General features: G+C 42.7%; 1 protein-coding gene across 3 annotated transcripts in view; it reads right to left on the bottom strand.

Annotated features, from left to right (window-relative positions):
• Positions 1 to 12,131, bottom strand: part of TTC21A (tetratricopeptide repeat domain 21A) — a 108,777-nt gene that overhangs the window by 87,664 nt on the left and 8,982 nt on the right. For all 3 annotated transcript variants that reach the window (XM_077491212.1, XM_077491213.1, XM_077491214.1), the window contains 3 exons: positions 9,690 to 9,806; positions 7,066 to 7,223; positions 1,043 to 1,127 (listed from right to left, as the gene is read on the bottom strand). In XM_077491212.1, coding sequence (XP_077347338.1) covers positions 1,043 to 1,127; positions 7,066 to 7,223; positions 9,690 to 9,806 — 360 coding nt within the window. The remainder of the gene's footprint in view (positions 1 to 1,042; positions 1,128 to 7,065; positions 7,224 to 9,689; positions 9,807 to 12,131) is intronic.

The raw sequence follows: 12,131 nt of genomic DNA, 5'->3' as shown, positions 1-12,131 counted from the left end.
ATATTATGAGCACTGATCAGTGTAAGAATGTCACTGGTGATGTCAGTGGCAGTTAGCTCTCACAAAGTATCAGTTAGTGTCAGATTGAACCTTGTCCCGGGTATAAATCGCTGATCACTGTCATTACTATTATAAAAAAAAAATAATAATTCCAGTATATATCCCATAGTTTGTAGACGCTATAACTTTCACGCAAACCAATCAATATACACTTATTTTTTTTACCAAAGACCTGTAGCAGAATACATTTTGACCAAAATATATTTAATTTTCTGTCTTTTTTTATATAATAAAAAATAAAAAAAACCCAGAGGTGATCAAATACCACCAAAGGAAAGTTCTATTTGTGTGAAAAAATTATATAAATTTAATTTGGGTACAGCGTGGCATTACTGCACAATTGTCAGTTAAAATAGCGCAGTGCCGCATAGCAAACAATGGCCTGGTTATGAAGGGGTAAAACCTTCTGGAGCGGAAGTGGTTAAATCAACCCCAGTGTTTACTTCCTATAGTGCTCACTATGAGGTGAGGCTGGACACAGACTCCAAAAAGAAGACAGGGCAGAGTTTTCACCAGGCCAGCTTATAGTATATAATGGCCAGTCTTCAGCAGAAGAAGCCCTTCTTCTCTGTACCAAATCCTTATTGATCCTAGTTGTCAACAATAACCTACTGTATTTGATTTGGATTTTGCAATATTGTATTTAGCAGTAGAGGATGAATAAAAAAAATGAGATAACACTGTGCCAACCAAGTGCAATAGTACAATAAAGATGCAAGGTCCTAGCTCAGTGATGGCAAACCTTGGCATCCCAGATGTTTTGGAACTACATTTCCCATGATGCTCATCTACACTGCAGAGTGCATAAGCATCATAGGAAGTGTAGTTCCAAAACATCTGGGGTACCAAGGTTCGCCATCACTGTCCTAGCAGCATCTACACATGATGACTTGGGAAAAGACCATAGGTCATATGGGTATAAGACAACTCAAGATGGTGGACCCACCCACTGGTTCCCTATCCCATCACACTATACACTAACCTTTGGTATATTTCCTTCCCTTGTAAGTGAGTATATGGCTAACATCTGAAAAGCATCAATATTATTTCCATCTATTGATAAGATGCTAAAAATATAAAACAAAATAAAATAAAAAACAATTAAATCAGGAAAAATGTAGATATATACAAAAACAATATATATGTGTATGCATATATATATATATATATATATATATATATATATATATATATATATACTCTGTGCTTATGTATGTGGAGCATCTAAGGAACAGACTGGAAGTGTAGCAGGTGAACCTTTCATTTGTACAGACCTGTAATTTGTATGTTAGTGCTACATAAATCGTGGTAGTTCATTACGTTATAACATTGCAAATGTCACGATGTGTACATGGGGTGTTGGGGGTGCTATTTGCAGATGAAGCTGGTCCTCTGTATCCATGCAGCCATGAACCCCATCCCTCCCTTGATCAGTTACCGCTGAGTATGAAGTGGTGGAAACTCAAGTATGTATCACAAATCCAAGCCCTATATACCTGATAAAGACTGTCTTATATTATTTGCATTAGGAGTTGATTTACTAAATGAAAAAAGACTTTCCACTTTTCAAGGGAATTATCCCCAGAGCTTAGTGAATGTGGTGAAGCTCTGCTGACTTCCATCACCCAATCATGTGCATGTGAAAATGCAGTTTTTTTTTATGTACACTGCACATGATTAGGTATTTTTTGCAAAATTACATTTCACCACATTACGCTCAAGCTCTGGGGAAAATTCCCTTGCAAAGTGAATATTCTATTTCCCTTTAAAGTGGTACTAAAGGCATCAGGTTGTTTTATTATAATGCATCCGATGCAATCAGATAAAAAACTTTCTGTGTGCAGCAGCCCCCCTCAGCTTCTATAATACTTACCTGAGCCCTATCTCAATCTAGCGATGTTGCACAAGAGCCTTGGCTGTCGGGGACTCTCCCTCCTTATAGTCTGAAACATAAGCCGGCGCCATTGACAATCAAAGTCAGTGAGCCAATGAGAATAGAGAGGGGACGGGGCCTAGCCACGGCTCCGTGTCCGAATGGACACACAGAGCAGAGACTTGGCTCAGGTGCCCCCACAGCAAGCTGCTTGCTGTGGGGGCACTCGACAGGAGGGGGGGCAGGAGCGCCAGCGAGGGACCCGAGAAGAGGAGGATCTGGGCTGCTCTTTGTAAAACCACTGCACAGAACAGGTAAGTATAACATGTTTGTTATTTTTAAATAAAAAAAAGACTTTAATATCACTTTAAGGTGGCCATATATGGATTGAAAAAGGTCAACAGCAAAACAAATGCACCTGTAATGAATTCTGAATGATTTCAGAAGAGTCTTAAACTAATGTCAAAACTCATTGTATTTGCCCACAGATTCGTAGTGTACTTTAAGATCCTGGTCAGTATTGACAGATAAAGAAATGAAAAACTGATAAATGGATAAGATCACAAATTGACATTCAGTGGCCAATATACTGGCCTGTGGAAGAGTGATATTAGTTAATGGTGCATCTAAAATAAACATTCCGGTGCTGAAACCTACAATTCAGGATCCACTTGGCCAAAACCCGAAAACTGAAACGCACAGTTTAAAAGAAAAGAAACGTAAATTGAATTAATGTGGCTGTCGTTTTTGCATTGAAGTCAATGAGACATGATTTTGCATTGAAGTCACTAGGGGGCGTTTTTGCATTGAAGTCACTAGGGGGCGTTTTTGCATTGAAGTCACTAGGGGGCATTTTAGCATTGAAGTCACTAGGGGGCGTTTTTGCATTGAAGTCACTAGGGGGCATTTTTGCATTGAAGTCATTAGGGGGCATTTTTGCATTGAAGTCACTAGGGGGAGTTTTTGCATTGAAGTCAATGGAATGTGATTTTGCATTGAAGTCAATGGGATATGATTTTGCATTGAAGTCAATGGGATGCAGTATGCCATCATCGGTACCTTTTTTTTTTCTATCAGAAAAACGCTGATAACCCTTTTTTCGGACGATAATTTTCAGTGGCTGATATATCGATGCATCCATAATATTAGTCATACATTACTCAGCTATGGTGACTGTAAAGAGTATGTTTACCTAAATCACTGTGATGGTTGAGGACCGAAAGAATAGAAAGGACAGTGAAAGTAGTGGGAAATATTGTTTCTGCAAAGGGTTTCTGGGCATACTCTGTATAAACATGAGGACTATGATGGCCCATGTAAGTATGCAGGTGCCAGTTAAAGAGGAAGTAAACCCTTCCAAACAACTTGGACCTATAGGTAAGCCTAGATTAAGGCTTACCTGTAGGTCCAAGCAATATCTCCTAAACCTATATGGTTTAGGAGATATTTGCCCGAAAATGGGCACCGCTGTCTACGGCGCATGCGCCGTAGACAGCGGCGCGCATGCGCACTAAATGCGGCAAATCCAAGAATGGATTTGCCAAATTTGTCGACTCCCGTGCGCATGCGCGGGAGTGACGTCATCGCGGCTTCGCCGTATGACAGTGGCGGAGCTGCGAGGCGCGACTCCCGTGCGCATGCGCGGGAGTGACGTCATCGCGGTTGCGCCGCTGTGATTCGTCGGAGCTGCGAGACGCCACAAGCAACATGGATGCGGCGGACTACAGGGATCAGCGGCGACTTCGCTGGCTCCTGTGTCAGGTAAGTGACACATAATGAGCTACTATGCGATGCATAGTAGTCCATTATGCTTTACCTTTGCAGGGAAAAAAAGAGGAAGTAAACCCATCAGGGTTTACTTCCTCTTTAATGTAATACAGACATCTTATATAAATTCCCCATGGGGGTATCCTCCTCAAAGCCATAGAATGCATGTCCAGCCTGAAAGAGGCTCCAGGGCAGACCCAAAATAGGCAGGTGGGATAATATAATAATAATAATAACATAATATAACTTTTGTTTGTTGTTTATTGACATGTATCACCCTTCCATTTGCTAATTTCTGCAAAAGCCAGTTATAGGTTGGGTTGGTTGCCATTTGTTTGTACTGTTGGTAATTGGTGAGGTGACATACTAGGTATTTTCGCTGCCATTGTGCTATTGCTACTTGTCTAGTGTGTCCCTATACCTTTAAAGCAGAGTTACCCCAAAAGTAGAAACTTTGCTTATCCCCCCCCCCATCCGGTGCCACATTTGGAACCTTTTGGTGGAGGGGCTACCTGTTTTTGACAGGTACCTGTCCCCACTTCTGAGAGAACTGTAATGCCGCATACACACAACCAGACTTTTCAACATCAAAGGTCAGACGGAATAATTCCGGCAGACCATTCGATCGTGTGTGGGCTGCAGCGGACTTTTGATTTGCAAAAGTCTGACAGACTTTAGAAATGGAACATGTTTCAAATTTTTCAGCCGGAACTCCGCCGGACCCAGTTCCTACCAAGAAATCCGCTCGTGTGTATGCTAGTCCGACGGACAAAAACCGACGCGAGGGCAGCTATTGGCTACTGGCTATGAACTTCCTTATTCTAGTCCGGTCGTACGTCATCACGTTCAAATCTGTCGGACTTTGGTGTGATTGTGTGTGGCCAAGTCCGTTCATTCGGAAAGTCACCTCAGAACTCTGTCAGAACTCCGTCGAAAGTCTATCGGACCTAGTCCCTCGAAAAGTCCGGTCGTGTGTACGCAGCATTAGACAAGATCAATTTGGTTTGTTGCAGGCTGGCTGGTAAGTGAGCTGGGAATTTTTTGTTGTTGTTTTTTGCTGGGATAATATCTACCAGCTGTCTTGAGCATGACATTGCATATCCAGGAGGAGCTGGAGGCATTGGTCAGCAAAGGCTGACTGAATGCACCTAGCTGCCTTGTAACAGGACTGAGGCCGCGTACACACGCGCGGACTGTTGGCCCAACTTTGTCCGTCCAACAGTTTGAGCGAACAGTCCGCTCAAACTTAGCATGGACGGACATGGCCACACACGACGAACGAACAGTTTGCTGAAACCGTGCGCGATGACGTGAACGGCACGTACGACGGGACGCATAATACGACGTCCTATACACTGCATTATAACTTTCGGCTTGAAAATCCTTTCTGAGCATGCGCGGAACTTAGTTTGACGAACAAGCCTACACACGGGCGGACTGTTCGTTGAAACAAGGTTTCAACGGACAGTTTTTCGGAATTTCCGTAAAACCTTGTCCGTCCAACTGTCCGCTGAAACTGTCCGCTGAAAGCCCACACACGAGCGGACTGTCCGCCCAAACACTGTTCAGCGGACAAGGTTGGGCCAACAGTCCGCGCGTGTGTACGCGGCCTAAGCGGTTTGAAAATGGCTGGATTGATGGGTAGAAAATGTACTGATAAGAGGTAGATATGGTGAATGAAATACTCTCCAAGCAAACCACTGTTCTCCAATTCTTCTAAATATGAGGATGCTAAGCCATCTGATACACAGAAGCTCACTCAATAAGTACTAACTGGCAGGTTTCATTGCACGATTCAGCTTAGGACTGGCAAACTTGCCTGTGCATATAAGGCCCCTTTCAGATGGAGTGGAATCCGTTTCTCTGCTGATCTCCACTGGGCAGGCAGATGACAGCCTGGGGTGGTCAGATGGAAACAGACTGCCTGTCCAATTCCATCAGACTGTCATCCAATCCGATCCACTAGACCAGTGGTTCTCAACCCAGTCCTGAAGTACCCCCAACAGGCCATGTTTTGGTAATTTCTCTAAGATAAAATAGCTGTTCAAAATACCAAGCCATTGACTCTGATTTAAAGCAGCTGTGCAAGATAAAGGAAAACCTGCAAACATGGCCTGTTGGGGGGGTACTTGAGGACAGGATTGAGGAGAACCTGAGCTAGACAGATGGGGAACCCATCCGTCTGTTTTAAGTAAACCAGATTGGATGCTGGCAGGTGTCAGCAGACACATGGCCACTGACATACGCTGCTCCGTAGAGAACAACGGGTTTTTCGATCGGTTCCGCTTGCAAAAAAGACAGGAGGACCTGATTGGTCTACTGGTGTAATAGATGCCTTAAAGAGGAGTTCCACCCAAAAATTTAATTTCCGCTTTTCCGGTTCCGCCCCCCTCTCCGGTGTCACATTTCAGGGGGAGGGGGAGCAGATACCGACAGGGATAGATCAGCTTCGGGTGCCGACATAGCGGGCGCCCTGGACAGGCAAGTGTCCTTATTTTAGAAGTCAGCAGCTGCAGTATTTGTAGCTGCTGACTTTTTTATTTTTTATTTGGCGTAACTCAGCTTTAAGGGAGAATCTGAAAACTAAAAATTAAACCCAACAGTATAAAAATTTTCTGACCCACGCATTTCACCTGAAACTCAAAAACAACTGAAATTATTTACAACAGCTACTGAAATAAAGCTGGCCGGCTTATAGCATAATTCCAGACACACAGCGTGGAGTTGATTTACTAAAACATGAGAGTGTAAAATATGGTGCAGCTTTGCATTGTAGCCAATCAGCTTCTAATATCAGCTTGTTCAATTAAGCTTTGACAAAAAAAAAAAAAATGGAAGCTGATTGGTTTCTGTGCAGAGCAGCACCAGACTTTGCACTCTCCAGTTTTAGTAAATCAACCCCACAGAAATAAGATATAGCCAAAAGCAATGTCTAGGATTGTGGTGTCTTACTGTAGCTTTAGGGAGCAAAGGGCTACTTCCAATATGAGCCTGCAGAGAGTTTGTGCATTGCTATACATGTTGGGAAGATAGCATAAGTTGGGGATCACACTTTTCAGAGGCGCTTTGACGCAGCAGTGTAGCTTCACATGTATTTGTAAATGTTTGTTGGTGCACGTTTGTATCATTTTATATATTGCCCTCCCTATGTTCTCCTTTCCCCTTTCTTGCTTTTTTCCCCCTTGATATACCCTTGAATATAAATATTTCACGTAAGTATAGTAGTAGTAATCCACAACAAAATTGGATTACATTTCATCTTCTGATAAATACATTTTAAAGAATTTGAATTAGTGTGCAACTGGCATAAAAGGTAACTTTAATATTTGCCTAGAATCTTGTTTGAAGACTATTATGTCCCTTACCGTTGTGCTGTTTCCAGGCTTTGGTCCCAGTCTTGCTGGGCTAGAACATATCTCATCTTTAAAGTCAATGCTATTAGAAATTTAGGAAAATTAACAATGATCTGGTTAATTATATCCAGGGCTCCAGAATAATTCTTCTGCATCATGAAACATTCAGCCTGCAAAGTAAACCAGCATAGTTATAATTATGAAATGAACACAGTACAAAACAAACCTGGCACATATTTTAGGGAACTTAAAGTATGATTATAGCAATCAATAGTGATAAATAACAAACAAGCATCAAAAGAGTGTGTTATTACCAGTATATATTTTCTCCAAATTGGCAAATATCTGTTATCAATTAACGAACATTTTATTATCTGCACAGAAAAGGGAATGATCGTGCACTATGGGGATTATTTACTAACGGAAAATCCACTTTGCACTGCAAGTGCACTTGGAAGTAAAGTTGCTGTAGATCTGAGGGGGATATGCAAGGAAAATAAAAAAAACAGCATTTTAGCTTGCACATGATTGGATGATAAAATCAGCAGAGCTTCCACTCATTTCAGATCTACCCCTTAGATTTACAGAGACTGCACTTCCAAGTGCACTTGCAGTGCAAAGTGGATTTGCCTTTTGTAAATAACCCCCTATATGTATGCTACAGTGAAAGAGTTATGAAACATTGACAATAAACTTCTCATATTTGCTCCCTTTTAATCTGTTAAATAAAACATTGAAAGTCTATGTTATTTTTGTTTGATATGTGTTGATCCTGACTGAAACTCAGTGTTGTCCTGTGGTTTTATTTTGCAATATTATAATCCTTGCTTAGATCACCTTTGTGGACTACAGAACACCCCCTATATTATGAAGATGTCCCGAAAACTCTCCATGTTATGGAGAAGAGGAAAGGGGGAGGTGTCTTGTAGTCCTGTCCTAGGGTGGCAATGCTGTTGTGTTACTAGTACAGCCCAAAAAAGAACACTTATTGCAGCATCTAAGGACTGGTAAACTGCTATATATTCAATGTTTGTTTTTTGGTTTGGATACACATTAAATTCAACCTGAGGGCTGAAACATTTTTATAATGAGTGTTTACAATGAGGATGTTCAGATCTCTCATTTAATATAGTAATTGATGGCAATTATTTTTTATTATGCCTATATAGTCCAGTCTCCCAAATAATTTCTAAAAAAAAAAAAAAGCTCTTCCCTGAGAGCATATCTTACTGAAAATACTCAGCTATTGTGAAATCTTTAATCCTCTGGCTTTATGATACAAATCTCGGATGGATCACTTATTATCATTTGGAACTGAACTCATGGTGATTTAATGGCTCACAATCTTAGCATCATCCTGCTATTACTGTTCCTGTATGGAACACTCACATATATCCAAGGATTTGCACTTGTTTATATTCATTTTATTCATCAGAGAAAAAAAAAGCAAAGGGAGACTACAATAAGTGTTATTGAATGAAACATAGGAAGTAGAGGGAAATCTCAGGGGGGATACAGACAACCATAAAACTCTGCACCCTTTTACAAATTCAAATCTAGGGAAAAAGGGCCAGGGACTCAGGGATGTAATTATAAACGTTTACATAGTAATACGCCCAGTGAAAGCGCATGTACATTCATTCTATGAGAATGGGGCAAAAATGTTTTTCATGGACTTAAAGTGGTATTAAAGCTTTGTTTTTTTTAAAATAACAAACATGTTATACTTACCTGCTCTGTGTAGTGGTTTTGCACAGAGCAACCCAGATTCTATTCTTTTTGAGTCCCCCATCGGCGCCTCCTGGCTGCTCCCCCTCGAGTAGTGCCCCCCGAGAAAGCCACGAGGGCACCGCTGCATGCTCGCTCCCGAGCCACTTCGTTTCATAGTTTCATAGTTAGTAAGGTTGAATAAAGACATCAGTCCATCCAGCTCAACCCGAGCGAGTGTCCACCCCTATCCCTGTACATTGCACACTCACATTGGTCCCTACCCTCAAGGAGCCCACAGTCCAAAGTCCAAAGTCCCCATTCATATACTAGGGCCAATTGTTTTTGGACAGAAGCCAATTAACCTACCTGCATGTCTTTGGAGTGTGGGAGGAAACCGGAGTACCCGGAGGAAACCCACGCAGGCACAGGGAGAACATGCAAACTCCAGGCAGGTAGTGTCGTGGTTGGGATTTGAACCAGCGACCCTTTTTACTGCTAGGTGAGAGTGCTATACACTACACCACTGTGTGTCCATAAGACACATAGAGCCGTGGCTCTCCCCCCCATGCTCTCTCCTCATTAGTTCACTGGCTGTGATTGACAGCAGCGGGAGAGTCCTGGGACAGTCAAGGATATTGTGAACATTGCTGGATCGGATGGGAGCTAGGGAGAAACCTTCAGCCTTTAGAACCACTTTAAAACAGAAAATATTGTATTTGGCCTCTACACTAAGTTTCATAGGACCAATGCGCAACCAAATACGTTTTTTTTTTTTTTCGTTTTAAATTAAAAATATTCAACCAGCACAGGAAATAGCCGTATTAACACAGAACAAATATACTTTTCCTGGGTGGATTGTTATGCAAATCTTTTATATAAATGCATCCCTTTAAGTTGTGATTTATCAGCCCTATGTAATGTGTTACCTTTCCGATCATTCCTAAATAGTCTTTGTTGCTTTGAGTTCCCTCTTCAAAATACTTAACACACTTTGCTAAAGAGGATTCTGGGGTTAAGAGAAGCCATCCTTTCAGCACCAAACCCTAAAAGAAAAAAAAAAAAATTCAGCAGATCAGGAAGCAGATCATGTAAAACGAAAATACATTACAATAAAAATGGAAAACTCATATTTATGTCCCAGAATGAAAAATGATGTCACATTTTTAGAAAGTGTTTTCCTCCAAACTAAACTAAGCCTATGCTTTAAAGGAGATACGGTATACCTACCTTTCCAGGGGCCCATGTCTTCAAACTGCACTGCTTTGATGATCACCGGCCACTGCAGGTGCCAACACATACAGTAGTGATGTATGAGGCAGCAAGTGGAACCATAGAGTGAGGCAGGATGCAAAGGTATCCGCATACTCAGAAGTGTTGGATACTCAAAATGGCCAGAAAAAAAGGAAAAAACAGATCGCCAGAAAGGTATGTATTTGAACTGTGTGGTGACAGGGTCACTTTAACATTGCTCCAGTCATAAGAGAAATTGGTGACCTTTCTGAACAAGCTAAATCCCTGGATGTGCTGCTAAAGATTTGTCCTAAATGCTTCCAGATTTAGAGTGAATTTTTGCCTCATTTACGAAGCTCTGCAGCAAATTCCTATGCAGAGTGCTGCTGCAAGTGGTCTATTTCCTCTTAGTAAATCAACCCCAAGGAATTCTAGTCAGTGACTCAGGAGTACTAGAACTAGACAGAGCCACTGAACTGGCTTTTTCAGAAAAAAGGTCATGATAAAATGTTCTGAAATGTAAAAGTGCAATGTAGCCCAAGGCTACTTTCACACGACAAGCGGACAGGGCGGATCCAAGCGGGCCATCCATTGACTCCTATGGGCAGGCGGATGTCAGCGGAGATGTGTCCGCTGACACCCGCCTGTCATCCGATCAAGACAGACATATGGCGATACATTCGCCATCTGTCTGGGTGGATCGAATGGGATGAGATTTGATGAAAACGGTGATGCTGTCCATTTTTGTCCGATCTCTTTATAGGAATCAGCGGAGCTCTTACAGGTCCCTCCCCGCTCAGTGAGCAGAGACGGACCTGTCATCCGCAATCTCCTGCTGAGTTGGCGGACTCCGCTAAATGGATCTGTGTGAGTGAAAGGAGCCTAATACCTTCAGTCTTCCACATTTGCACAGGCTCCTCTTCTGTACTGAAATTGCTTACTCGGATTTCCTGCAACTGATGAGCAGCTGATAAAAACTGATGAACACTGATGAAAAAACAATGTAAACTTGAAAAATATGACTGACTTGATGAATTGATCGGGTCTAAGGCCCCTTTTACACCAGCGGACCAATCGGGTCTGCCTGTCTGTTTTTCAGGCGGATCTGCTCGGGCCACCCATTGTTCTAGGGCGGCGGATGTCAGCAGGCATTTGTCCGCTGACACCTGCTTGCCATTTGATCCGACAAAATCCGGTGAAAACATCCAGCGGGTCAGATCGGATGACGAACGGATGGGAATTGGACATGCAGTCCATTTCCATCCAACTGAAACATAGAGGAGAGCTGGTTCTGTTCTTCTCCGTGGACACGGACCTACCATCCGCCTGCTCAGCGAGGATCAGTGAAGAGATCTCCCGCTGAGCAGACGAATTCCACTTGGACGGATCCGCCCCGTGTGAAAGGGGCCTTAGGGTGCATGCACACATGCGAATACACTTGATGCCGATTACACGTGAGAACCCCAGTGGTGATTGGCTGCCAGGGGAAGCTCCATTGAAAGCAATGATAGGTTGCCAGCTCATTTCCAGGAACCCCCACTGGGATTCTCATATGTATTCGGTGTTTGGTGCATTTACAGGTGTAAATGCACCCTAATCCAAACAGGGGAAAAGGTGTTAACCTCCTGGCTGTGCAAGAGTATGTGCAAAATGGACAGAATAACAAATCCTTTACCAATTAAGACCAGGGCAGGGACAAGGGTCTGCCGGAGGGGTGGCTGCCCTGGGCACTATGGCATCATGTGAGGTGGAGACACCACAAAGAGATTGATGGGGGAGAGAACTTGCATTGGGAGGAGGAATTTGGGGAGAAGAAGGGAGCTAAGAATTTTTCCTGGTGGGGAAATTTGGGGCTGTGTGCTAGGAGTGGTGATCCAGGGGGATTTGAGTTGGGAGGGCGGTGGGAAAAGAGAAGGGTAAATTTTTGGGTCTGTGCTAGAAGAGGTGATATGGTATAGGGGGAGGGGATTTTTCCTAGGAGGAGAAGGTTTTTTTTTTGGGGGGGGGGAAATATGTGGGGTGAAATTTGTGCTAGGACAAGGATTTGGAGTGGAGCGGGAAAGAATGTGTAACCAGAGGGGAAATTTGAGGGGTGGAGGATTCTTGCTGAAATTAGGTTATATTTTGGGGGGCAGAAC

Source organism: Lithobates pipiens, unplaced genomic scaffold (assembly GCF_037356315.1).
Source record: "Lithobates pipiens isolate NorthernLeopardFrog02 unplaced genomic scaffold, aLitPip1_a1.2 Scaffold_19, whole genome shotgun sequence".
NCBI classification, from domain to species: Eukaryota; Metazoa; Chordata; class Amphibia; order Anura; family Ranidae; genus Lithobates; species Lithobates pipiens.
This window is presented reverse-complemented; position numbering and strand designations above follow the sequence as displayed.